Raw genomic sequence first — 27,978 nt, forward strand, 5'->3', positions numbered from 1 at the left:
TGATGACGGTAGAACCACACAGCTCGGTCAGAGAGTCACAACAACAACACATCAAACCGTTAAACGTCATTTTTAAACAGATTAACGGTTCACTTCCATCTCGGTGAGTCTTATTGTCTCTGTTAGGAAACGCTTTTCTTCTGAATACATCGTACCGGGTTGTTGTTGTTGTTGTTATACCGGTTTATCGTTTAGTCTGGATGAACGTTGGTAGCTGAAGGTTAGTTATCGTGGATCAGAGCCTTCAAAATGGCTGTTTTGTTGTTATTGTTTGACTGTTGACACTTAACTTATTGTTGGTTCCATTATATCAGTCGTTTTCAAACTTCTTCGTGTCAAGGACCCCCAAAATGATATGTATATTTGTCCGCGGACCCCCATCTCAAAATATGTTGTTACAGGGGCAAAAACAAGAAGTGGATGGATTAAAACAGGGGTCTTTCAACGTTTTCAGGCCAAGGACCCCCTAGCTGAGAGATGAAGCAGGGACCCCCTCTGTATAACATTGTGTTTCAGATTTAACTTTTTTTATTTACTTGGTCTGCTCTTTTTTTTTTCCCTCTACACCAAACACCTCTTTGCCAAAAAAAAATAGCATATCTACAAGCTCACACTGTGAGGCATTGTGAGCTTGTAGATCGGCTATTTTTGGCAAAGAGGTAGAGGGGGAAAAAGAGCGGACCGTGTACACAAAAAAAAAGTTGAATCTGAAACACAATTTTATATAATATAGAGTAGGGGGTCCCTGCTTCATCTCTCTGTCAGCTAGGGGGTCCTTGGGCTGAAAACGTTGAAGACTCCTGACTTAAACTGCTATGTACTCGGTGGTTCTCAAACTAGGACCCCTGGCTGGCCTGGACCCACGGGGGGGGCGTCTTGAGGGGGGTTCTAGGGGGTCCCAATCATGTGGAAAAGTTTAATTTCACTGTTTTTAGTTTTAATAAAAGGTAAGCTTATGAATATACAAGAGGAATGCAGACATTCATTTACCACGTTTTATGGCCATTTTTGAACCTGGAGGCTAGGAGCTCAGTAATAGGACAGTACTGTCCTCTTTGCAGCCAACACTCCACTCATCTTATGACCCTCTCCCTGAGGGGCCCGGATCCCGAGGGACCAGGTGATGACTGGTGTTTGGTTATTATGGGGGGTAAACAACATGAACAATGCTCTGTACTCATGGTTATTAGTCAGGGAATATTAAAAACATCTTGGAATAAATTCCTTACCAAAAAAAAATCTTCACCAATGTGTTTGTAAAAGTGTCTAGTAACACATCTCACAAAGACTGAAATGCAGTTTATCTAGGGGAATTTGTGACAGCTCCTGAAAGTTGGGGTACCCACCATAGCCTTATGCAGGGGGGGGGGAATCAAAATTTAATTCTGTTCTAAGTAGCATGTGAAGGGTCAAACTATGGTGTTTTTATGATTCTGAATCCATTGCAAGCATTTGTTTTGCACCAAAACCACTCCTTGGGCCTTGTGCCATAGCCATCCTTTTCCAGGTATACTTTTTGTGTAAAAAGCCCATTGAGATTGGGCCGTTTTTAGCCCAAGGATATTGAATCTTCAATATCTGGCTCAATTTTGTGGGTCTGGCTCATGGACTAAATGCCTAATTTGCATATTTAAATATACAATTTCAGAAAACTTGTAATACGATAAATCATTGTCTTCATCTAAGTAATCAACTGGGGAAGTTTCATTATGATAATATTTTTTAAATGTGAATGTTTTCACCTTTCATGTACATATGGGGAAAATAACAAAATGTGTGATAAATATGAAAAAGCTGCTCCTGTGGAGAGGTTATCATATATTTATTTACTTATATTGACCCTATAAACAATTTAATATAGGTATGGTTTTGCCCACTCTTTCGATAATCATTGCTCAATTTTGGGGCTCTGGCTCATAGATGGACTAGATAAGTTCCCACTCCCGGCCTTCATGGGTTAAATGAAAAAGGCTGAGTTGCTCCAGGGCTGCTTCATGTTATTCTCATAACTCTACAGTATTCAAACCCCTCCCACCGGTTCTCTCAGTGTGTGATCATAACAGTAAAGTGTGTAATCATAACAGCACACAGGCCACAGACCTACAGCCTGTACAGATACAGTCTGTACTTATAGGGGATGGCATGGGACCATAAGCGTTTATTATCGTTCATCGTGATTAAAAAAAAAACGCTCTATTTGGCTATATAAAAATAGCAGATCGTGCTATGAGCTTGTAGATCTGCTTTTTTTTTTAGAAAAATCATGAACATTTGTGCAAATCTTTTATATACATTTTTAACTCACATCTTTGCTTTTCTGGGGGGTCCCTGGGACAACATGTTTTTAGATGGGAGGGGGTCCGCGGAAAAATACATATTATTTTGTGGGGTCCTTGACATGAAAACAGTTTGAAAACCATTGATAATATCAGCCATTACGACGCCATCATACACCGCCAACATACATTTTAGTCGACTAAATCAACTGTAGATTTAGTCGACTAAAAGTAGACAAAAACTAAAACATTTCAGGTGACTAAAATATGACTAAAACTAAATGGTAAGTGAGTAAATGTAATTAGTTACTTTCCACCACTGGACGAGACAGATTTAAACGCAGGACGGTGCGACTGGCCCTTATGCTCTCTCTCTCTCTCTTTCTCTCTGTCTCTCTCTTTCTCTCTCTCTCTCTCTAGTGGAGGATGATGATGGCGTCCTCCGGTCCGGTCAGTGATGAAGAGCGCAGCCTGAGGGAGTGTGAGGCGTACGTCCAGAAGCACAACGTCCAGCAGCTGCTGAAGGACTGCATCGTCCAGCTGTGCACCTCCAGGCCCGAGCGGCCCATGGCCTTCCTCAGGGAGCACTTTGAGAGGCTGGAGAAGGTGGGTGGTGTAAACTGGTCACTATAACTCCTCCCCCATGACAGCCTGATGGAGGGGAAGGGAACTGGTTGGAATAACGTGTTCCTTCCACACGCTACGTCCTACCAGGGAAACTCCCTTCTTGTCAGGTGACAAGAAGGTCAGTTGGCTCTCATGCAGAGTCCTGCAACGGGTCGGGTACCCGCGGATACCCGACGGGTACCCGCGTTTGACGGGTGAAAACGGGTGAAAAATGTACTTTGATAAGATCACGGGTTAGGGTTAGGGTTAGGGTTAGGGCGGTGTTGTGAAAATCAGAGAGCACTGTTTCCGCCCAAACAACGTCACTTGTGTAACTTAACACAGCACAACTGCATGGAGCACGCTGGTCACTTATCTTAACTCACAAAAACACATTGAACATCCTGTTAAACCTTCAAATTAAAACCATCTGCGACGTAAACAACGACACACGTGTGCTGCGTAGATGCGCGTTCGCGCGCACGGCTTAAGCTCGCTCCTCCGTCTTCACTTGATTTCTGTACGAACCTGACCACTGAATGTAGCGCTGTTGTTGAAGGCCGCTATCTTTTTCAACACACTTTTCAATAGGATTTACATTTTACTCTGCATGTAATCACGGTTAAACGGGCGGACAACGGGTCGTTTATTTGACGGGCGGGGCGGGTCTGGTTCGTATTTTGAAATAATCACGGGTGACGGGTCGGTCTACGGATCTGATTATTGACGGGCGGGGCGGGCGTGGGTTCTCAAAATTGGACCCGTGCAGGACTCTGCTCTCATGCATTGAAGGAGGCATGAGCTCGGCCCTGGCCTCCCTAGGCTGGTGAGGGCAGTGTAGTGCCCAGGATCACTTAGAAAATTGGCACCGGGTGGGTGAAAAAATAAGGGTTACAAAATCGTGGGATAAAAATTAGGAAAAAAAAACAAAAAAAAAGAAACGTGGGTGGTGTAAAATAAGTACATTTACTCAAGTACTGTACTTAATTACAATGTTGAGGTATTTTTTTTTACTTTACTGGAGTATTTCCAATTTTCAGTAATTTTCACTTCTACTCCACTACATCCCAGAGGAAAATATTATACTTTTTTACTCCACTACAATTATTTGAAAAAAGCATTTCTTCCCAATTGATTGTTGTTGTTGTTGTTGTGTGCCTGTGTGTCCACCAGGAGGAGGCCAAACAGATGGCGGCGCACCAGGCCCAGCAGCGCTCCAACAGCTGCCGGTCAGATTCCCGCGAGGACGAGGTGTCGCCGCCCATGAACCCGGTGGTGAAGGGCCGCCGGCGGCGCGGCGCCATCAGCGCCGAGGTGTACACCGAGGAGGACGCAGACTCCTACGTCAGGAAGGTCAGCCCCCTGCACCACTCACTACTGCCCCCTACAGACAGGGTTGCCAGATCTGCGTATTACAATTTCCCCGCAAGATTGCATTTGAAAATAGCCGATCTACAAGCTCACAACGCGTCGCATCGCGACGCGTTGTGAGCTTGTAGATCTGCTATTTTCAAATGGCTGAGGTATATGTAAAAGTGCATGTGTGGCCCCATAGCCGCTTCTTTTGGGCTGGTTTTCCCAGACCCGGTTGCTTGTTTCTCTCACAGAATCTGGCAACACTGCCTACAGGTCACTGCCAACCTCGACCACCCGCTACTGCCCCCTACAGGTCACTACTGACCTCACCCCTGACCGCCACAGGTCAGCCCCTCCGCCACTCACTACTGACCCCTCTACAGTGGCTACAGAGGTAGCCCTAAAGCTGAATTCTAAAACCCCCAAATCTGGGCCACTCGCTCGCTCACTCACACTGGGTCACTCTCCAGCGTCATGGCGGACGGTGTTACGGTGAAATTGGTGACTTGCCGAAATATGTGACCATCGTGTATACTGTACACACATCACATAACATCATAGGCGGCGGGTAAAGAAGGCTAGGGTAGGCTAAACCTTCCCAAATGTTATGCTGGGAAATTATGGGAATTGTGCAAATTATATGTAATATATGTGCGCAGCATTATTTAGTTATTTCTTTGATGATAAACAGGGGTGCACATAACTTTTTAGGTCTAGTACTCAGAAGAGCACCCGGAGATGTGACTTGGTGCGCACCAAATAAATGTCCGTTTTGTCAACGGGGGGGCATGGTGCCCACCGGGACAGTTTTGTCAACACGAGAAACGCGAGAAAAAAGGGAGCTCTGCTTCCAAATTCCGCCGATTTTCGCCGTTTCTTTTTTTCTCACGCCGTTTGGTGAACCCCCCAAGGTTGGTGCCCTGTGCTGCGCTGCTTTTATCTGCCAGATTGGGACGTTCACGGCATATTTTGCACCATCACGGTGCGTTCATCATCGGTGACGAGTGGCTCTAACAGCCACTGCGTGCAGCGAGCTGCGAGTCGCAGCCTGTCTGTGTGTCAGGATGCGAGGCTCACACAATCACAGCATGCGTCCCCCTGCGCCTAATGGCTGTACATGGGTCCAATGCGTGCTTTAGCGTGATTGTGTGAGTGTGGCTTCAGGAAGTACATTCCTAGCCTCGATCTCCAGGCTTTTAGTTTTTAGTTTTGCTAAAAAATAAAAGCTTGGAAATTCCTGTCCCAGCTGTTGGTACGCAAAAGCGCCTCGCATCGTCTGATGTGGTGCGCATTATTTATTTTGGGTGCGCATGCGCACCTGCGCACCAGTTATGTGCACCCCTGATAATAAATCAGTAAAAACAGGCAAAAATAAGAATTAAATAACCTAACCCTAACCCTATCCCTAACCCTATAACCGTAATAAAGTAACCAAAAAACAAAAAGGAAATATAGCTGCAAGCAGCGATAATACGGGGCCAGTAAATAGAGAGAGAGAGAGATATGGAAACGGAATAGATTGAAGAGAGAGAGAGTGACATGGAAACAATAGATTGATGAGAGAGAGAGAGAGATGGAAACATAATGGTTTGATTGGACATTTCAACCTACTGCCATTAACAGGATTCGAACTCTCAACCTTCAGACTAATAGGCTGCAACACTACCTATAGTGCTATAGCTTTGTCCAGGCTGATATTGTCTGTTGAAGATCATAAACTCTTGCCTTCTTTCATGAACCAAGCCCCTGTTTCACTAACACTAAGATCACTCGTTCACAAACCATTTACCAATGAAGAAATTGTACATCTCCTCAGAATCAAAACTAGTGAAAGTAGCCGATCTACAAGCTCACAAACCATGAAAAGTTGTGAGATTGTAGATCAGCTATTTTCAGAATGAAGTATGTCATACGTTGAAAAAACGTACTCTCAAATAAGCATTTCAGGTTATCTTTACCATTTGCACATGTATTCATTGATACAGTCATGTTGTTTGCAATTCAACTTAAATTAAGTCTGCATCAAGTGAGGCTTGAACTGGCGACCTTGAGATTGTGAGGCATTCATTTAAGGGAGACGCCATTGGCCCAACAGACAAGGAACTGTGAAAAAGGAGATCACACAGATGATACAGTTTCACGCAAATAGCTGAAAAATCCTGGATTTAAGTGTTTTTCAAATTGCTCAAAATTGCGGACAATCTAAGGGCGGAGCTTACTGGTCAAAGCGATAGATGTGTTCCTCATGAGTCAAGGCACAAGTGTAAGCAAGTTTCACGACTTTCGGCCAAACGAGGCATGACTTTTGCCTGTTTAAAGTCTGCATTTTCAAAAAATTGCTATAGCGCCCCCCTTTGGCCAATTGGAGTGAGATTGGTTTCAGTGATATTTGGAATGACTCTCTACATTACTGCAACGTTTCAAAGAAATGTGAGTCTTACATGTATGTGTTAGGGGCAGATGAATAATTTTCATAAAACTGCAATAGTTAAAATCTATTTCCTCCTGGGATTTTTGAGTAATCTGCACAAAACATTTTACACATGAACTTAGGACCTTTGCCGACAAAACAAAAGCGGCGGATTTTCCATAAGTGAAAAAATGCAGAAGTTATGAGCCAATGGCTGTTTTTCATATAATTCAAAATGGTGGGCGATCTAAAGGTCAGAGGTGAAAAGTCAGACCACGAAAGTTGTCGGGCATGAAGAGACGCATGTGTGTATCGAAGTTTCATGGTTGTAGGTCAAACAGGGCATGAGTTGTACCTGTTCAAAGTTGGCACTTTCAATTGAGTGCTATAGCGCCACCCTTTGACGAATGAGTGTGAGAATTATTTCTTGGTAGTTTTTCATGAGCATCTACCACATGGCCGAGTTTCGTAAAAAGCGTATGCACGGTTAAGCCAGAACTGGCAAAAATAAGTATTTTTCAAACTGCTCAAAATTGCGGAAAATCTAAGGGCGGAGCTTACTGGTCAAATCGATACGTGTGGTCCTCATGAGTCAAGGCACATGTGTAAGCAAGTTTCACGACTTTCGGCCAAACGAGGCATGACTTATGCCTGTTTAAAGTCTGCCTTTTCAAAAAATTGCTATAGCGCCCCCTTTATGCCAATTGGAGTAAGATTGGTTTCAGTGATATTTGGAATGACCCTGTACATTTCTGCAAAGTTTCAAAGAAATGTGAGTCTGCATGTATGTTTTAGGCACAGATGAATAATTTTCATAAAACTGTATTAGTTAAAATCTATCTCCTCCTGGGATTTTTGAGCAATCTGCACGAAATTATTAAGACTTGAACTTTGGACCACTGCCTACAAAAAATTCCAACGGATTTTCCATAAGTGAAAAAATGCAGAAGTTAGGAGCCAATGACTGTTTTTCATATAATTCAAAATGGTGGGAGATATAAAGGTCAGAGGTCAAAAGTCAGACGGTGAAAGTTGTTCAGCATGAGGAGACGCATATGTGTATCCAAGTTTCATGGCTGTAGGTCAAACAGGGCATGAGTTGTACCTGTTCAAAGTTGGCATTTTCAATTGAGTGCTATAGCGCCACCTTTTGACGAAAGATTGTGAGAATTATTTCTTGATCGTTTTTCATAACCATCTACCATATGGCCGAGTTTCGTAAAAAGCGACAGCACGGTTAAGCCAGAACTAAGATTAGCCTTGAATTGAGAGGGAGCGAAAAACAATTCGTAATATAGCTGCAAGCAGCGATAATACGGGGCCAGTGAATAGAGAGAGAGAGAGAGACATGGAAACGGAATAGATTGAAGAGAGAGAGAGAGTGACATGGAAACAATAGATTGATGAGAGAGAGAGATGGAAACATAATGGTTTGATTGGACATCTCAACCTACTGCCATTAACAGGATTCGAACTCTCAACCTTCAGACTAATAGGCTGCAACACTACCTATAGTGCTATAGCTTTGTCCAGGCTGATATTGTCTGTTGAAGATCATAAACTCTTGCCTTCTTTCATGAACCAAGCCCCTGTTTCACTAACACTAAGATCACTCGTTCACAAACCATTTACCAATGAAGAAATTGTACATCTCCTCAGAACCAAAACTAGTGAAAGTAGCCGATCTACAAGCTCACAAACCATGAAAAGTTGTGAGATTGTAGATCAGCTATTTTCAGAATGAAGTATGTCATACGTTGAAAAAACATACTCTCAAATAAGCATTTCAGGTTATCTTTACCATTTGCACATGTATTCATTGATACAGTCATGTTGTTTGCAATTCAACTTAAATTATGTCTGCATCAAGTGAGGCTTGAACTGGCGACCTTGAGATTGTGAGGCATTCATTTAAGGGAGACGCCATTGGCCCAACAGACAAGTAACTGTGAAAAAGGAGATCACACAGATGATACAGTTTCACGCAAATAGCTGAAAAATCCTGGGTTTAAGTGTTTTTCAAACTGCTCAAAATTGCGGACAATCTAAGGGCGGAGCTTACTGGTCAAAGCGATAGATGTGTTCCTCATGAGTCAAGGCACAAGTGTAAGCAAGTTTCACGACTTTCGGCCAAACGAGGCATGACTTATAACTGTTTAAAGTCTGCCTTTTCAAAAAATTGCTATAGCGCCCCCTTTTGGCCAATTGGAGTAAGATTGGTTTCAGTGATATTTGGAATGACCCTGTACATTTCTGCAAAGTTTCAAAGAAATGTGAGTCTGCATGTATGTTTTAGGCACAGATGAATAATTTTCATAAAACTGTAATAGTTAAAATCTATCTCCTCCTGGGATTTTTGAGCAATCTGCACGAAACGTTTACCACTTGAACTTTGGACCTCTGCCTACAAAAATTTCCAACGGATTTTCCATAAGTGAAAAAATGCAGAAGTTAGGAGCCAATGACTGTTTTTCATATAATTCAAAATGGTGGGCGATCTAAAGGTCAGAGGTCAAAAGTCAGACCACGAAAGTTGTCGGGCATGAAGAGACGCATGTGTGTATCGAAGTTTCATGGTTGTAGGTCAAACAGGGCATGAATTGTACCTGTTCAAAGTTGGCACTTTCAATTGAGTGCTATAGCGCCACCCTTTGACGAATGAGTGTGAGAATTATTTTTTGGTAGTTTTTCATGAGCATCTACCATATGGCCGAGTTTCGTAAAAAGCGTATGCACGGTTAAGCCAGAACTGGCAAAAACAAGTATTTTTCAAACTGCTCAAAATTGCGGAAAATCTAAGGGCGGAGCTTAATGGTCAAATCGATACGTGTGTTCCTCATGAGTCAAGGCACATGTGTAAGCAAGTTTCACGACTTTCGGCCAAACGAGGCATGACTTATGCCTGTTTAAAGTCTGCCTTTTCAAAAAATTGCTATAGCGCCCCCTTTTGGCCAATTGGAGTAAGATTGGTTTCAGTGATATTTGGAATGACCCTGTACATTTCTGCAAAGTTTCAAAGAAATGTGAGTCTGCATGTATGTTTTAGGCACAGATGAATAATTTTCATAAAACTGTAATAGTTAAAATCTATCTCCTCCTGGGATTTTTGAGCAATCTGCACGAAACGTTTCGTACTTGAACTTTGGACCACTTTCTACAAAAATTTCCAACGGATTTTCCATAAGTGAAAAAATGCAGAAGTTAGGAGCCAATGACTGTTTTTCATATAATTCAAAATGGTGGGAGATCTAAAGGTCAGAGGTCAAAAGTCAGAGTGTGAAAGTTGTTAAGCATGAGGAGACGCATATGTGTATCCAAGTTTCATGGCTGTAGGTCAAACAGGGCATGAGTTGTACCTGGTCAAAGTTGGCATTTTCAATTGAGTGCTATAGCGCCACCTTTGGACGAAAGATTGTGAGAATTATTTTTTGATCGTTTTTCATGACCATCTACCATATGGCCGAGTTTCGTAAAAACCGACAGCGCGGTTCAGCCAGAACTGCGAAAAGTGGCAGAAGAAGAAGTGACAGAATAATGCGAATAACAATACGTGTCCAGAGCAGAGCTCTGGCCCCGTAACTAAGAAAATCCACCCAGAAACCGCGTTTTTTTGGTGCACGCACGATTCGCGCGCGTGCACGGATTTCGGCCGACCCCCAGCCTTCCCAATTGTCAAGCTCACCCGCCGCCTATGCATAACGTCAGTGTCCCAACGTAAATCATTGCGTTTTGTATATTAGCGAAGTTCAACCTATAGCCGTATTAAGGCCACGTATTAAGTTATGTGAAGTCCACAAGATGGACACATATTTCTGCAGGTCACCAGTTTCACCGTAACACCGCCATGCTGGAGTGACCGAGTGTGAGTGAGCGAGTGGCCGAGATTTTGGGGGTATTGGAATTTGGCTTCAGCCTAGTTCATACTGGCGGCCCAGGGGCCACATGTGGCCCCCACCTTCACTTAATGCGGCCCGCAGTTTAATATCAGAATAGTGATATATCATTGATTTCAGCTGTTACAATTCCAAACATGCAAACATGACCTGCTTTAATTACTGTCTATAATGACTAGTATTAAAATGTTATTGTCCAATAACATTATTTTATGTCCAATGTATTTGCTATTTGGATTTAAGTTCATAAAGTTAACATAAGTTAACTAAATGCATTTGAAATTAAATTAAAATGTTACTTTTCAGGATTCCAATTCAAAAATAGCAAAAACAAATTCAATAGCCGATCTACAAGCTCAAAACGCGTCGCGTAGATCTGCTATTTTTGCTACTTTTGTGTGACATAGAATGGCGAAGTACAGCATTAATTTACGAAAAAACTTAAAATACAGAATATAGATAAGAATTGTCTGCCAGACAGTATATGCAATGTGGCCCTCTGGAGTGAGTGTGGAAATATAGTGGCCCTCTGCATCATCAAAGTTGCATCACCCCTGGCCTAAATGTTACAGTGCATTCATGTTGATGTAATGCCTTCCCTCTTGAGCATACGAAGCAGACGTGTCTGTACCTTTTCATTGTCAAAAATCCACCTAGTAAATCATGGACATGCAATTGTCTTTTCTTTTCTTATACGTTTATTTGGGACGGGACAGCGCCAGTGTTACCAGATGTACGATAATTATCGTATTTGTGCGATCATTTTACCCTCTGTACGATGTACGATCAATAATTCCCAAAATACCCAAATGTACAAAAATTTCGCCATATCACAAAAAAGTGTGTGAATTTACTATATCCCTGTCTGCTGATTCGGGATCCGATTTTGCTTGAGTGAGTCAGGAAATCAGTAAATCTGACCCTAGATCTGTACTTGGAGACACTAAAAACACCGGTTGTGTCTTTCCATTCCAGTTTCAGGCTTTTATTTGTGTAAAGTCCAGAAAGTTTCCTGCTTCCACGCGGCATTTATGATACGTTTTTGTCATGTAGGAGTCTCAAACAACATTGTTTCTTCCACTAAATATACTGAAATGACTTTATTTACACGTGTGATTTCTCTTTTTTTAGCTGTGTAAGATTAGTTGTGAAACCTACATTTTAGCCTTTTTAACAAATGTTCACAAGTTTGATTGTCCGTGATCCATCTTTTTTGTTGGACCATAATCCATTACGTCATTTTAAGATTTCTTTGGCTATTTAAAAATAGCAGATCTACAAGCTCATAGCGTGGCACCGAGTGCCGCGCTATGAGCTTGTAGGTCTGCTATTTTTGATCGTGAAAATATGTGCAAATCTTTGTATACATATATATATATATTTTTAAAGCGAACATTTGTATTCAAATCTTTGGAACACAATATTTTACAAATGTTTTGCACAAATCTTAGCGATTTTTTTCAAAACTAGCAGATCTACAAGCTCACAGCAGGGCACTCGGTGCCGCGCTTTGAGCTTGTAGATCTGCTATTTTTGAATAGCCAAAGAAATCTAAAATGACAGAGATGGGTTCCCGGTACTAATGGGTTGAAAGATGTAAAGGACGGATACTCTCTTTTATATCAGTGGTCAGATTGTTCCAAATATCGCTTCCTTGAACTGAGAAGGAATTTTGCGCAAAGGGCGTGCGTCTGAACTGAACTGCACCTCACAGTGCCCTCTGGTCACTGTGGCCCTTGTGCCGACGCCCCTGTCGGGGGGACATGGGACTTAGTAGACGTGACTATTGAGGTGCGTGCTTGCTTTGTGTCTATAGTACCTGCATGTATCCAACCCCATCTCACACAACTTAGTATACAGTGCATGGAGTGTCATTCTGTGCATAGACACCTAGAAAACCCGAAAATCCGTGCATAGCCGCCTCGCATCCCCCCCCATTGTGACTAAACCATTTCGGAGGCGCGCAGTCTCAAGGGAACTGGAGCCACGTGAGGGACTACTGAGTGAGCTAACGCGAACGAGTCGCCGTCCCGCACGTTGCGACGTTCCCTTGAGAATGCGCGGCTCCGAAATGGTTTAGTCACAATGGGGGAGAAAAAAGGTCTCATTAAAAGCCCTTAAATTGTCACTTCACTGTTATCTGGGGACCCCCCCAGCCCCCCCAAACAAAGACAAAAATCATGTTGCCCACATGTTGAGAACCACTATTTTAGACTACGGTAATACATTACTATTGGCAACTCAAAAAATGTTTAAGGTTTACTATAACCAACTGGTTCTTGAATGTGTGATTGTTGTGGCTGCAGAGAGAGAAGGATCTTTACTGTTCAGGCATGTGAAGTATACTGTATACTGACGATGTTGTCAACGAGCATAAAGACTTTGTAAACTTGATCTTGGGCGTTAACAGGATGTTTCGCCCCAGGTTATCCCTAAAGACTACAAGACCATGGCCGCCTTGGCTAAATCCATCGAGAAGAATGTTCTGTTCGCCCACCTGGACGACAACGAGAGAAGGTAATCGTCCCTCTCTCATATATAATGTTTGTAGTGTGTTGGCCCGGATCTAATTGTGACGGCAAGGGTTTAATTTTTCCTTGGGGGAAACAAACATCCTCATTGTAGTTGAACAAACACTCTTCTTCTTTTCCAGTGACATCTTTGACGCCATGTTTTCCGTCACCTACATCGCTGGGGAGACGGTCATTCAGCAAGGTGAGTGTCCAGCAGCACACTGTTTAGTTTAACCCATTAAGACGAGCTTGTAGATCTGCTGTTTTTGAATAGCCAAAGAAATCTAAAAAATGACACGGATGCGTTCCCGGTCTTAATGGGTCAACTTCCTCATGGAATTAGGGTATGATAGTGTTATGGAAAACATACATACAATACATGTAATTCCATTATAATGTGTGTGACTCTGAGAACCTGAACACACAGGCTAAGGAATGTATTATGCACTATTTAAAAGTAGCCATACAAGGATTCATAAGAGAAGGAGCGTGCGTAATGACATACAGATGCCATTTCTTTTGATACAGTAATCTATTCTTCATTTCATTTCATTTATTTTTTGGGGGGTTTTAAAAAGGTCTTAAAAGTCCTTAAATTGTCACTTTAGTGTCATCTGGGGATCCTGTGAGAACCACTGATGCATGTAACTGGCTCTGGGTCTAAGGTGCTTCAGTCACTGACTGACTTTATTCTTGTTGCTGTTTCTTCTCCAGGTGATGAAGGAGACAACTTCTACGTTATTGACCAAGGAGATATGGACGTAAGTTATTGATGTTAGTGGCTCAAGATCAGTTCAAGCTACATTCTTATGTTTGTGTAACCTGTTAATTCACTCGTGTGTAGCTGATCTAATCGTACATAGGTGCTTTTTTTTCTTTCTTTATTTCGACCAGACATATGTGAAGCGATGTGTTCACTTAAAGGACTATCACCTCGCCTGAATGTGTCATTAGGACTGAGTCCCAGTGACACATTCACTCCCCGTTTTAAAGCTTAGTTTTAGGCAGGTTTTTGCTACCCTGTGTGTGAAACTGGAACCCTCGCCCCAAAACACACTCACCCCCATTTATTTCACGGACCGCCCGTCCCCAGCGGTTCTTGGTATTCGTTTTACTGAGGTTAAGGTTAAGAATACGTTTATGGTTAGACATAGTTTTACTGAGGTTAAGGTTAGGAATAAGGTTAGGTTTAGACATAGTTTTACTGAGGTTAAGGTTAGGAATAAGGTTAGGTTTAGACATAGTTTTACTGAGGTTAAGGTTAGGAATAAGGTTAGGTTTAGACATAGTTTTACTGAGGTTAAGGTTAGGAATAAGGTTAGGTTTAGACATAGTTTTACTGAGGTTAAGGTTAGGAATAAGGTTAGGTTTAGACATAGTTTTACTGAGGTTAAGGTTAGGAATAAGGTTAGGTTTAGACATAGTTTTACTGAGGTTAAGGTTAGGAATAAGGTTAGGTTTAGACATAGTTTTACTGAGGTTAAGGTTAGGTTTAGAGGAATAATCAGGATCAGGAATAAGGTTTCGAGCTTGTGGATCTGCTACTTGTGATCAAGTATGTATGATAAAGTTAGGCATTCATTTACGTAAAACATGGAGATAAGAGGTTTCTGCCTGACAGCAACGATGTATAGCACCAAGCATGTGTTTTTCAGAAAACTGTTTTAGAAGACATTTGTAGAATCGGCTTAATGGGTCTTCTTCTGTCCTGTCTTCTTCTGTCCTGTCTTCTTCTGTCCCGTCCCGTCCCCAGGTGTACGTGAACAGTGAGTTGGTGACCAGCATCGGCGAGGGAGGCAGCTTCGGCGAGCTGGCCCTGATCTACGGGACGCCTCGTGCGGCCACGGTCCGAGCCAAGTCCAACGTCAAGCTGTGGGGCATCGACAGAGACAGCTACCGCAGAATACTGATGGTCAGTCACACACACACACACACACACACACACACACACACACACACACACACACACACACACACACACACACACACACTGGACAGAGACAGCTACCGCAGAATACTGATGGTCAGTCACACACACACACACACACACACACACACACACACACACACACACACACACACACACACACACACACACACACACACACACTGGTGCTGAGCGTCACATTAGGAATATCACATTTCTAGGCGCTCGGGTGGCTCAGTGGTAAAGTCCCTGCCCACCACCATGGAGGTTGTGGGTTTGAATCCACCGTGGTGCGTCCGATCCGGCTTTGTCGAACGTCGACACGAGCACAATTGACCCGTGTTCAGGGGGAGGGAAGCCGGGCGGGGAGGAGGAGGAGGAGGGTGATGTGGGTCATTGCACAAACTCCTACGGGCTGGGGGTGGCACCTGTCAGCGGGGAGTTTTGGGCGGGAGGAGTTGGACGAAGGCTCTACGTCCTCCTGGTGGGGATATTTAACTCAAATCTGTGCTTCTGGGGGGGTCCCTGGAACAACATATTTTGAGATGGGAGGTCCACGTCCAAATACAAATAATTTTGGCTGTCCTTGACATGAAACAGTTTGAGAACCACTGATATTATAGCAACATACGTTTAAAAAAAAAGAACTGTTTCTAAAACTATGTCTAAACCTACTGTAACTGATTTAGAAGACATTTGTAGAAAAATGGAAAAAAAAGAAAGAAAAATGTTCGCTTTGAAACATAATATATTCAAAGATTTGCACAAATGTTGATTATTTTTCAAAAATAGCAGATCTACAAGCTCATAGCATGGCACTCGGTGCCGCGAGTGCCGTGCTATGAGCTTGTATATTTGCTATTTTTGAATAGCCAAAGTATAAGATAATGGTTAAAGTGGTTAACATCTAAAATGGCCGATGCTTTCCTGGTGTTAATGGCTTAAGATTTTCAAGGAAGGACAGGTTCTTAAGAGACTGGATTTGTTTTCAACAAAACAATTAAACAATTAAACACGTCTGTCTGTTTGGAAAAGTAAATAGTGTGAACATAGGGTATACCGAAAATAATTTACTCCATAGCATGGTGGAACAATCAGTCATGTCTGAACCCACTCGGCCATTTATTCTGTAGACATTTATTGGAAGCAGCTGAGATTTGTATATAAATATTTCTTTGGTTCATGACTTCACTTTTTACTTCATTCATTTATTTGGCAGGGACCGTGCACTTTGATAAACACTAAAACATGATTATGAATTACATAATACATGCACATGATTAGATGTAATTATGCCGGATTTAGCGTAGAGCAAATTTTCCATCAGCAGTTTTAACATTTTATATTGTAATTGTTCATAATAGCTGCATGTTTGTTTGTTTGTTTGTTTGTTTGTTAGTTATATTTATCCTTCTTTCTTTCATTAATCTTTTCCTTCTTTTTTTCAGGGGAGCACTTTAAGGAAGCGTAAGATGTATGAGGAATTCCTCAGCAAAGTGTCCATTTTAGGTAAGAATCTTCTGTGTTTATCCGAGGCAGCAGCTGTTCAGCACAGCAAGTTTTTATTTGTATTTATTTGAATCATCTGAACGGGTGTTTGTGTGACATTAATGAATCATCTGAACGGGTGTTTGTGTGACATTAATGAATCACCTGAACGGGTGTTTGTGTGACATTAATGAATCATCTGAACGGGTGTTTGTGTGACATTAATGAATCACCTGAACGGGTGTTTGTGTGACATTAATGAATCACCTGAACGGGTGTTTGTGTGACATTAATGAATCATCTGAACGGGTGTTTGTGTGACATTAATGAATCACCTGAACGGGTGTTTGTGTGACATTAATGAATCATCTGAACAGGTGTTTGTGTGACATTAATGAATCACCTGAACGGGTGTTTGTGTGACATTAATGAATCACCTGAACGGGTGTTTGTGTGACATTAATGAATCATCTGAACAGGTGTTTGTGTGACATACATTAATAATCTGAACGGGTGATTGTGTGACAGAATCTCTGGACAAGTGGGAGCGTCTGACGGTGGCCGACGCGTTGGAGACGGTGCAGTTTGAAGACGGACAGAAGATCGTGGTCCAGGGAGAACCTGGAGACGAGTTCTTCATCATTCTGGAGGTCAGCGGTGCAACAGTTAATTTTATTTTCAAAAATAGTGGGTTGACGATACGACACATTATTAAGCTTGTAGACTGACTATTTTCACTATTTTTCAAAGTCTTCGAAAAAAGACATAATCCAGTCACAATACGACATTATCACAATAACCTTATTGAGGTATTTGGTCAAAAATCCGTATCCGCTCAGCCCTGTTCGCAGGTCAATTAAACAGCAAATTGTTTTGGTTATTGGGCGGATTTTGTAAGTTCAATTTTTGTGAAAAAATACCTAGTCTACTTTGGATCTGATGGATAGGGTTATGTGCAGACTGCAGTCCATTTAGAAACACCTGGTTGGACCCTACCTGGTCGTAGTGTCACTGTTGCCTGGTCCATTGCTCCTAATATTATCAGAATGGCAGCTGCTAAATCCTCTGATCTCTGATGACCATAACATTCTCCGTGTCCTCCTCTTCAATACCTTAGGTTTTGGTCAAATTACCCCCCAACTTGGAAGCACCAGGAGGTTGCTTGTTTATAATTATTCACAACGTGGTCACTAGTTTGAGTCGTGGCGGAGGTCTATCACTTTCTGTTTCTTTTTCCTCGGTAGCTTTCACTGTTTTAAAATACTTGCTTAAATATGCACACTTTGCAGCTTAGTCCATAAGCCAGAGCCCCAAAATTGAGCAATGATTATCGAAAGAGTGGGCAAAACCAAACCTATATTAAATTGTTCATAGGGTTAATACGAGTAAATAAATATATGATAACCTTTCCACAGGAGCAGCTTTTTCATGGTTATCACACATTTTGTTATTTTCCCCATACATACATGATAGGTGAAAGAAATTACAAAATTTAAAAAAGAGTTATCATACTTACAACTTCCTGAGTTGATTACTTACATGAAGACAATGATTTATCGTATTACAAGTTTTCTGAAATTGTATATTTAAATATGCAAATTAGGCATTAGGAAAATATGCCCACATTTGCATACCTTTCCTGAATCAACATTGGAACATTGGACAAAGCCAGAGTCAACATACTTATTTCATTTTGTTAAGATGTTGGAGTCAAAGGTTTTTAACGATGGAATATTCAATATCTGGCTCAATTTTGGGGCTCAGGCTCATGGACTAAATGCCTAATTTGCATATTTAAATATACAATTTCAGAAAACTTGTAATACGATAAATCATTGTCTTCATGTAAGTAATCAACTCAGGAAGTTTCATTATGATAACTCTTTTTTAAATTTTGTCATTTTTCACCTGTCATGTACGTATGGGGAAAATAACAAAATGTGTGATAACCATGAAAAAGCTACTCCTGTGGAAAGGTTATCATATATTTATTTACTCGTATTGACCCTATGAACAATTTAATATAGGTTTGGTTTTGCCCACTCTTTCGATAATGAAATATTGTCTGGCTCATGGACTAGCTAGCACAGATAGCTCTTGTATCCTCTTATTATGTTGTTGAGCTCCTGATTATTTTCTTTCCGACTTGTAAATCAAGTGTTGCTGTTGGAATACAAGAACGCCTCGTCCCAAAACACACTCGCTCCGGGTATATCCGGCGGCCTCTGTCGGCAAAAAACATAGGGGCGGGTGTGTTTTGGGGCACACACACACACACACACACACACACACACACACACACACTCGGCCCGCCCCCTGATGACAGGCTCCACTGCTCCGTTGCGCACAGCCAGTTAGTTGATAAAACCAAGATTTTAAACGCACATTTGAAAACTGGAGCCTATCAATCAAAATGCGGGACATATGGTCACCCTAGTGTGTACACAGCCTGGATGAGTATCAGAGACAGCTCCTCCCAGGATTGACTATATCCTCAATAATACTGTTCTGGGACTCATCCAGGCGAGACATGAATCCATACAGAGTGTCTTAAGAGAGCCTCACATGTGTGGATTCTACATGTTACAAACAAGTGACTGGCACTATGCCATCTAGGGACCGTTTAGTAGTATCCTCAGGCCATCATTATAGGCCACCTTCATCATCATCATAACCTTTATTTAAACTCGAAGTACAGTTGAGGGGCAAGCCCTCATTTTCAATGTAGTCGAGATACACAACATAATATTCAACAGGAATAAACATTTATATACATCAATATTAATATAAGAATTAGAGAACAGAGAAAACTCAAACATATTCAACGAACTAAGAACGATAGGCCAGGAATGAATTAAAACAGTTACACTCTGGAACAAAAGTGTTAGAGACCATTTCCCTAAATTGACCCAAGGAGATCTGATTCTTAGGGATTTCTGGAGCTCATTCCATGTCGATGGAGCACTAACAGAGAATGCTGCCTTGCCTTATAGCTCTGTATGAGTAAATGGCACCTTAAGAGTCAGGAAGTCACTCCAGCGAGTCTGGTAGGGGACTAGGGTTCTGATCCTTCAAGGCACAGATATAAGGGGGGAGCATTCCTGAGATAGCTTTAAAAATAAAAAAGATACCAGATACCTTATCCTCTCAGAGAGAGAGAGGATAAGCCTGCGTTCCCATAGAGAGTACAGTGATGGGTACCAAAACTGTCACCAGTTACCCACCTTAAGGCAGAGAACAGCACCTCAAGCCTCCGCATGCTACCTTTCTTGTATGTGCACCACAGGAAGGCTGTATACATGGGAGTGGAGGATGCTTTAACCCATTAAGACCTGGAACTGTGTCATTTTTAGATTTGAGCTAAAAAGCATTATTTTACACTTTGGGCTATTCAAAAATAGCAGATCTACAAGCTCATAGCACGGCACCGAGTGCCGCGCTACGAGCTTGTAGATCTGCTATTTTTGAAAAATCGTGAATATGTGTGCAAATCTTTGAAATATACATATTTTTAAAGCGAACATTTTTAACTCAAATCTTTGTTTCCGGGGGTTCCCTGGAACAAAATATTTTGATGGGGTCCGCGGCCAAATACATATAATTTTGGGGGTCCTTGACATGAAAAGGTTTGAGCACGACTGATATAGAAACATACGTTTTTCAAAATACTGTTGAGATTTAGGAGACATGTAGAATCGGCTTCAGGTCTCAATGGGTTAAACAGTGCACACTTGACGGGATCAGAACACATACTGAACCTATATAAAATGTTCTTCCACATAGTTTCTTGCTGATGTCTTTTTGTGGTGTGTAATTTCAACATGTATGTCCCTCTCCTCTCTCTGCGGTCCCTCTCCTCTCTCTGTGGTCCCTCTCCTCTCTCTGTGGTCCCTCTCCTCTCTCTGTGGTCCCTCTCCTCTCTCTGTGGTCCCTCTCCTCTCTCTGTGGTCCCTCTCCTCTCTCTGCGGTCCCTCTCCTCTCTCTGCGGTCCCTCTCCTCTCTCTGTGGTCCCTCTCCTCTCTCTGCGGTCCCTCTCCTCTCTCTGCGGTCCCTCTCCTCTCTCTGTGGTCCCTCTCCTCTCTCTGTGGTCCCTCTCCTCTCTCTGCGGTCCCTCTCCTCTCTCTGTGGTCCCTCTCCTCTCTCTGTGGTCCCTCTCCTCTCTCTGTGGTCCCTCTCCTCTCTCTGTGGTCCCTCTCCTCTCTCTGCGGTCCCTCTCCTCTCTCTGCGGTCCCTCTCCTCTCTCTGTGGTCCCTCTCCTCTCTCTGTGGTCCCTCTCCTCTCTCTGTGGTCCCTCTCCTCTCTCTGTGGTCCCTCTCCTCTCTCTGTGGTCCCTCTCCTCTCTCTGTGGTCCCTCTCCTCTCTCTGCGGTCCCTCTCCTCTCTCTGTGGTCCCTCTCCTCTCTCTGCGGTCCCTCTCCTCTCTCTGTGGTCCCTCTCCTCTCTCTGCGGTCCCTCTCCTCTCTCTGCGGTCCCTCTCCTCTCTCTGTGGTCCCTCTCCTCTCTCTGCGGTCCCTCTCCTCTCTCTGTGGTCCCTCTCCTCTCTCTGTGGTCCCTCTCCTCTCTCTGCGGTCCCTCTCCTCTCTCTGCGGTCCCTCTCCTCTCTCTGCGGTCCCTCTCCTCTCTCTGTGGTCCACAGGGCTCAGCTGCTGTTCTTCAGAGACGCTCTGAAAACGAGGAGTTCGTGGAGGTCGGCCGACTCGGACCGTCAGACTATTTTGGTGAGTGTTGTCCAGGAAGTTGATCTGACGGACGGCGTTCACACTGGCAGCTACAAAAGATACAAATACACAGAGCATATCTATCGCTGTTGAAGACATTGACAAGTGTTGATCGACATGCTCTATCACGCCGGCATACGTCCGGCGAGCGAGAAAAATAAAATGGGGAAATATGAAGTCTAGGACCTGACTGACTGAAATAATTACATTACATTACATTACAGTCATTTAGCAGGCGCTTTTATCCAAAGCGACTTACAATAAGTTCATTCAACATAGGTAGGGAACGAAAACTACTAATCACCAGAAGTATTAAGTGCATTTCCTGCAAAAACAAGCAACCAAGAGTATACCTAGCTCTAAGGTAAAAGTGCTATATATCAGCTACCTACTGTCTTAAACAGATGAGACAAAATAGCAGAATCAAATGAGCACGAACTAATACAAAAAGTGTATCGACTAAACAAGATCCAATAAAACAGTACAACAATAAAACAAGAGTTCGTACAAGTAGGCCAGACAGAGAGGAAGGGTAGTGTTTCCTGAAGAGGTGGGTTTTCAGCCTGCGGCAAAAGATGGGCAGTGACTCTGCTGTCCTGACATCAGTGACTCTGCTGTCCTGACATCAGTGACTCTGCTGTCCTGACATCTGTGTCTCTGCTGTCCTGACATCAGTGACTCTGCTGTCCTGACATCAGTGACTCTGCTGTCCTGACATCAGTGACTCTGCTGTCCTGACATCAGTGACTCTGCTGTCCTGACATCAGTGACTCTGCTGTCCTGACATCAGTGGGGAGTTCATTCCACCACTGTGGGGCCAGAACAGAAAAAAGTCGTGACCGTACTTTCACCTCGTTTCAAGCAGGAATCGTGTGAAGAGGGAAGATGAGTGGAATGGTTAAACAACTCCCGATCGATTTGTTTTGTAGCTGAAGCCAGCTCTACTTGGATTGTCGTTTTGTATCTTTGTGTCGCTGGCTTCAAGGGCGCCGATACTGTGGGTGCCTCGAGGCTAAAGCACCCAGGCGAAATTGGGGGGGGGGGGGGGGGGGGGGCGTGAAGCCGAGCGCTCATGCTCGCAGCGCGCAGCCGCACGCTCGTACTCGCAACGCGCTCCCATTTGTTTATGGTTTGCCGGCTCCAGGCTTTGTCTTCACCTAGCAGGTAAATAAACCGAATTAAGCAAATTAAAGTTACAAACCCCCCCCAAAAAAGTATAATATCCGCCAAGAAACCGAAAATGTTCGCGGCGCCCGGACACGTGCGGGGCACTCACTCACACACGCTGCACGTGCGTGAGTGAGTGCCAGGTAGCACACCCAATAGAGCTGACAAATATCGGCGCCCCTGGCCGGCCTCCATTGAAAATGAATGGTAGCTTTATATCTGCCAGTGCATTAGTGCAGCATTAGTGTTTCCCTCCCACCAATGTTACTTCCTGTGTACCGAACAAAAGAACAAAAGCGCACACCAGCAGTAAGGAGGTGCTGACCACTGGAATAGTAAACTAAAAAAGGGAAAGGAGAGGTCGCACAGACTCGCAGCCACGATGCAATAAACTTTTTTATTTATAAGTTACCAACGTTTCGACATATTATGTCTTCATCAGGGTATGAGAGGCATGTAAGAGCAGCTTTCTTATGTAGACTGTGGGACAAAAGGGGAGTCCTTAAGGAGTGTCCTCAAATTGACTCACGCCCAAATTGGGTGATTGATTCCCATTAGCAAGCTTGCAGGGTGCAACAAAGATGCATACATACATAACATTTGTAACAACTAATATATAGAGTTACAACAATACATTCAGTTAAGTATTGAAAAAAATAATAAAAAAGTGGACATATGAATTCAGCAGCAATACATCCATGACAATCATAGAACCCAGGTCACAGAACCACAGGAGAGGAGATGATCAAGTGTGGCAGAGTCAAGTGTGGCAGAGACTCTCCTGTGTGAGAGACCTCATACACTTTGAGAGTGGATGCATATTATTAATTAAAAACAAAATGGAGAATCCTAGGACCATGCTTCTTTACATCATTTGGCATCTAGGAAATAGTGTCATATATAGAAAAAACTTTGAAGGCACTGAAATTTCTTTACAGATGTTTTTTTTTTTTTAAATAGGTAGAGGGAAATAAGTCCAGGCCAAATAGGCTGCTGGACATGAAGCTCTAAGAAGGGTCTCAGGTCGAAATCAATGTTAAGACCATTAGGGGCTAAAGTGTTTAATGAATGAATCCACCATGCTTCTCTTTTCAATAGAGAGTTGTCGAAGTCACCTCCTCTTCTAGGTGTGGGCAACTTCTCTATACCTAGGTAGCGGAGAGAGGAGATTGAATGACCAGCTTCAACAAATTGCGCTGCAACAGGGTATAGCAGATTCTTACATCTAATAGAGCTGCAGTGTTCTGCTATACGTGTCTTGAGGGCGCGCATAGTTTTGCCAACATAATATTTGCCATAGGGGCAATAAATCACGTAGATCACACCTTTGGTATTGCATGAGATTATGCCTTTAATAGGAAACACTTTGCCAGAGTGGGGGTGATTAAAAAAAGTAGTTTTAAAAGTACCATTGCACTGTGCGCACGCGCCACATTTGTAGTTCCCGTCTGGGATAGGGCTGAGAGTGCGCTGTGATATAGTAACTGGTGGGGGAAGATCAGAGTGGACTAGCACGTCTCTTACATTTCTACCCCTGGAAAAAAAACACTCTAGGTGGATCAGGAAACACATTCTGAAGCTGTGGGTCAGATTTTAAAATGTGCCAGTGTTTGTTTAGAATGGGTTTGATGCATTCAGCAGCTCTGGAGTATTTCGTAATAAACAAAGGAATTGTTTTCTTTCTCTCTAGCTCTAGGTCTCTGCTTAATTCTGTCAGCAGCTGTCCTAAGTTGTTTTTCTGTATAACCCCGCTGCCTGAATTTGTCAATCATGATGCCAGAGTGTTCTGTGAAAGAATGTGGGTCTTTGCAGATGCGTTTGAGTCTGCAAAGCTGGCTATATGGTAGACTGTTCTTTAAAGGGAGTGGGTGGCAACTGTCTGCTCTGAGGAGGCTGTTCCGGTCAGTGGGTTTGGTGTATAAATCAGTGTATAGCATATCATCTTTACGGATTATCCAGGTGTCCAAAAAACTAACCTTATGCAAATCAAAGTTCACAGTAAACCTCAAATGCTCTGAGGCAGAGTTTAGGAAATTACAAAAACCATGCAAAAGGTCAATAGAGCCCTTGAAAAGGCAAAACATATCATCTACATACCTCCTATAAACCAACAGGTTGGGAAAGAAAGGGTTGACAACACTGTTGAGGATTTTAGTTTTTTTCCAGGTACCCCACAAATAGACTGGCAAAGTTGCAAGACATGTTAGAGCCCATAGCCACACCTTTTTTCTGCAGATAGAAGTCATCCTGAAACATAAAGTAGTTATGGGTTAGCACCAGCTCGGCAAGGGTGATGATGCTATGGTTTGATGGGATTGAAATTGCACTGCGAGGCTCTAGAAAATGATCTAGGGCCTGGATACCTCCATCATGGGGAACACTTCCTGTGTACCGCCCACTGTTTAAAAAAAAATCACACCCAGTGTGAAGAGAGTGGTGCCTTTGAAAGTGTAACTGGTTGCATCCTTGTGTTGCAATCAGCAACAATATGTTGTCACGTGACACGTGACAAAGTCAAATGTAGGAGTGGTTGGCACCAATCAAAAACTAACAGGAGGATGTGGTTTGAAGTCATGCATCGCCTTAGCAACGCTACAGTAAGCAGGTGGACTAGCAGGCTGATTAAAGGTGGGCATCAGGGGTTAAAGGGCTTTTTACAGGAGCGGTTGATGCTTCTAGTAATTCCCAGGCTGGTAGGGAGGGGAGGGCAATCTATCTGACTGGTGGAGCAAGTAGGCAACGACCTCAGGATCATTATTTAGATGGGCTCGTTTTTTTACTCACTCATCTGTCAACCAAAAGAAAAAACTTTACTTCTGACCTAAGCTGACAATCACTGTCATTTGCCTTTACTTAAATAATAATATACAAGTCTCTGCACGTTTATTTTCATACCGTACCGACATGAACGGAACCCAGTGGCTTTGTTGGAAAATCAAACAAACCTGTGTTAGGCCTGTCTCAATTATTACATGATCCTCTAATCGCAATTATTTGAGATAATCGCAATTATTTTTGTGTAATCGTTTCCATGTTGAAAAATGTGCAATTTTTGATTACAGTCCTAACCAGTGTGTTGTCCTTAGAGGATAAATGATATCATTTTTGGAGAGTGACATTTGTGGAAGTGGTATGAGATGACATATGTAAATGAGATGACATATGTAAATGAGACTGGGACGCAGTGTTGATTTTGACAGCAAATTTTTGATTTAGTTTCAGTCATAGTCTTTTGAATAAAATTGCATTTAGTCATATTTTAGTCACCTGAAATGTTTTAGTTTTTGTCTAGTTTTAGTCGACTAAAATGTATGTTGGCGGTGCCTTGATGGCGTCGTAATGGCTGATTTTACACGTGGTTGCATGCTGAAAATAGCAGATCTACAAGCTGCGACGCGTTGTGAGCTTGTAGATCTGCTAGCGCAACACCTGAGCGCAACCAAACATAAAATGACTTGTCTTTTAGTTCTACTGGATCTCTTTTCCACTAGATCCCTCACTAACATTTGAGTCTAGTTTTTATTTGTTGATGAAATTGTCAATATATTTAGTCATAGTTTTAGTCATCATAGCTTAGTTTGTATTTGTTTTTTATTTAGTTTTCGTCTGTGAAAAAAGGTAGTCGACGAATATTTTTCGTCATAGTTTTAGTCTACTAAATCAACACTGCTGGGACGGGCATCGACACAAATTCCGGCTGTTTCGTTTAACGGAGTGGTTTTCCCTCTCCCCCCCCCCCCTCCTCCACCCCAGGTGAGATCGCCCTGCTGATGAACCGCCCGCGCGCCGCCACGGTGGTCTCCCGCGGGCCGCTCAAGTGCGTGAAGCTGGATCGCCCGCGCTTTGAGCGCGTGCTGGGGCCCTGCTCCGACATCCTGAAGAGGAACATCCAGCAGTACAACAGCTTTGTGTCCCTGTCCGTTTGAGGGCTGTCCCTCCCCCTCCCCTCTCCCCTCCTCCTTTCCTCCTCTCCTCACCGGGTTCGCATGCTGTCAATGCACTGGATGGGACACGTTTAATGGTATGATGGTGGTATGGTATCACGTTTAATCAGACTATTGATTGATAGGTGTTTTGTTGTTTTTATATATTCTGTGGGTTGATGAAACATGATTTATCATTCTGTGCCTATCGGTACATAACTCTATCGCTACATAACTATATTGGTACATAACTAGGGGTGTGCCGATACACTAATTTCATGAAACGATACGATATTGGGCTCACGACATCGATACGATATCGATATGATACGATATATGGCACTTTTTTTATTATGAAAATATATGGGGAGGGGGGGAAAGCAAATGCAAACAAATATGTCTGTTTTGCATTATTCAGACATGCAAACTTGTAGCTTTTCAGCTACAATAGCCGTTTTGAATCCAAATAGGGCAATAGTGTGACACCTGACCCGAAAAAACAAAACAAAAACATGCTGTCACCCTTTTCACCTCAGGCTGTTTGCATGCCTGATTTGTAAAAAAAGGAAAAATATATTTTTTCCCCCCAAAACGATACATATCGTCATGAAAACGTATCGCGATATATCACGGGACGATATATCGGCACACCCCTATACATAACTCTATCGGTACATAACTCAATCGGTACATAACTCGGACGGCGCTGAGTAGGCTCAAGCTAACTTCGCCAGGTTCGGCACGGCGACTCGCTCGCTTTGGCTGGCTCGGCGGTGCTTCTCGTGGCTCAAGTTCGCTAGAGACGGCGCGCCTCCGTCGCGTTTCAAAACGATACTTTATACAAAACACCTGCTGAGCCCCGTGGGTATAGGTCAGTATCTCACCTACTTAGACCAATCAACAGTCTTGACTAAACGTGATGATGTCTCATTCGGTGCATCGACAGCGTCCGTACTGGGTGCTCCCCTCTCCTCTCCTCTCCTCTCCTCTCCTCTCCATCGCAGGGTCCACAAATACACAAATGTATTTCATTTTTCTTATTGGTTCCTTTTTCTCTTTCGAGTGATGTCATGTAAGCCACGCCCCCCCCTGCCCCGCTCACCATCATTTTAAAGGTGTTATTTTTCTCTCCACGTCTTATCAACCTTTTTATTGTGTGTTATCTAATCATCAAAGAGTCTTTTCATACTGGTTACATTTTTCTTTTTTTTTCATTCCACCGGACCCTGGGGGCCGGCCTAGAATAGTGGATGTCAGTAACTGACCCCCTCGAGGACCACCGGTTAGATCTGCATTAGGCCCCGCGGACCCCCTGCGTGATGCCGTTCTCTTATCTCTGCGAACGCTGTAAAATCCTCAGTTTAGTTCACTCTGAGAGAGTGTACAAAAAACACTGGTTGGTTCTCCATTTGGCTCTCTCTAGAGCCGTGGTTTTCAACCCTTTTTCATATCGAGATCCTTTTTTTTTTTTTTCGGCGTTTGAGCCGCGGAACCACCGTTTGATGAGATTTAGACTCTCAGACTCAAGACAAGATTTTGTCCACAATTCCATCCATGCTGTATTGATGTTGGTTCCATAGGAGAGACAACAGGCAAACGTTGATCAAAACAAGAATTCTTTAATTAAGTAATGCTGATGTTTAACAATAAGTTAACTCTTGAGAGTGTAAAATGAAACCAAATGGACCCGTACGGGTCCATT

The 27,978-nt window shown here is 42.9% G+C and overlaps 1 protein-coding gene across 2 annotated transcripts; it reads left to right on the forward strand.

The window, feature by feature from the left end:
• Window positions 1–27,948, forward strand: LOC311055092 (cAMP-dependent protein kinase type I-alpha regulatory subunit-like). Of its 2 annotated transcripts, none has more exons than XM_084071188.1 (11): window positions 1–103; window positions 2,697–2,882; window positions 4,056–4,235; window positions 12,952–13,058; window positions 13,195–13,256; window positions 13,769–13,815; window positions 14,808–14,966; window positions 16,430–16,490; window positions 16,998–17,119; window positions 21,105–21,186; window positions 26,107–27,948. In XM_084071188.1, exons 2-11 carry the CDS (start codon window positions 2,703–2,705, stop codon window positions 26,277–26,279), a joined length of 1,173 nt encoding a protein of 390 aa, XP_083927314.1. In that variant the 5' UTR covers window positions 1–103; window positions 2,697–2,702; the 3' UTR covers window positions 26,280–27,948. The 2 variants fall into 2 exon arrangements, with proteins under 2 accessions (XP_083927314.1, XP_083927315.1); XM_084071189.1 differs by having other exon boundaries at window positions 12,967–13,058.
• The last annotated feature ends 30 nt before the right edge of the window (window positions 27,949–27,978 follow it).

Source organism: Gymnoscopelus microlampas, assembly GCF_963454915.1.
Source record: "Gymnoscopelus microlampas genome assembly, chromosome: 11".
In the NCBI taxonomy this organism is placed as follows: domain Eukaryota; kingdom Metazoa; phylum Chordata; class Actinopteri; order Myctophiformes; family Myctophidae; genus Gymnoscopelus; species Gymnoscopelus microlampas.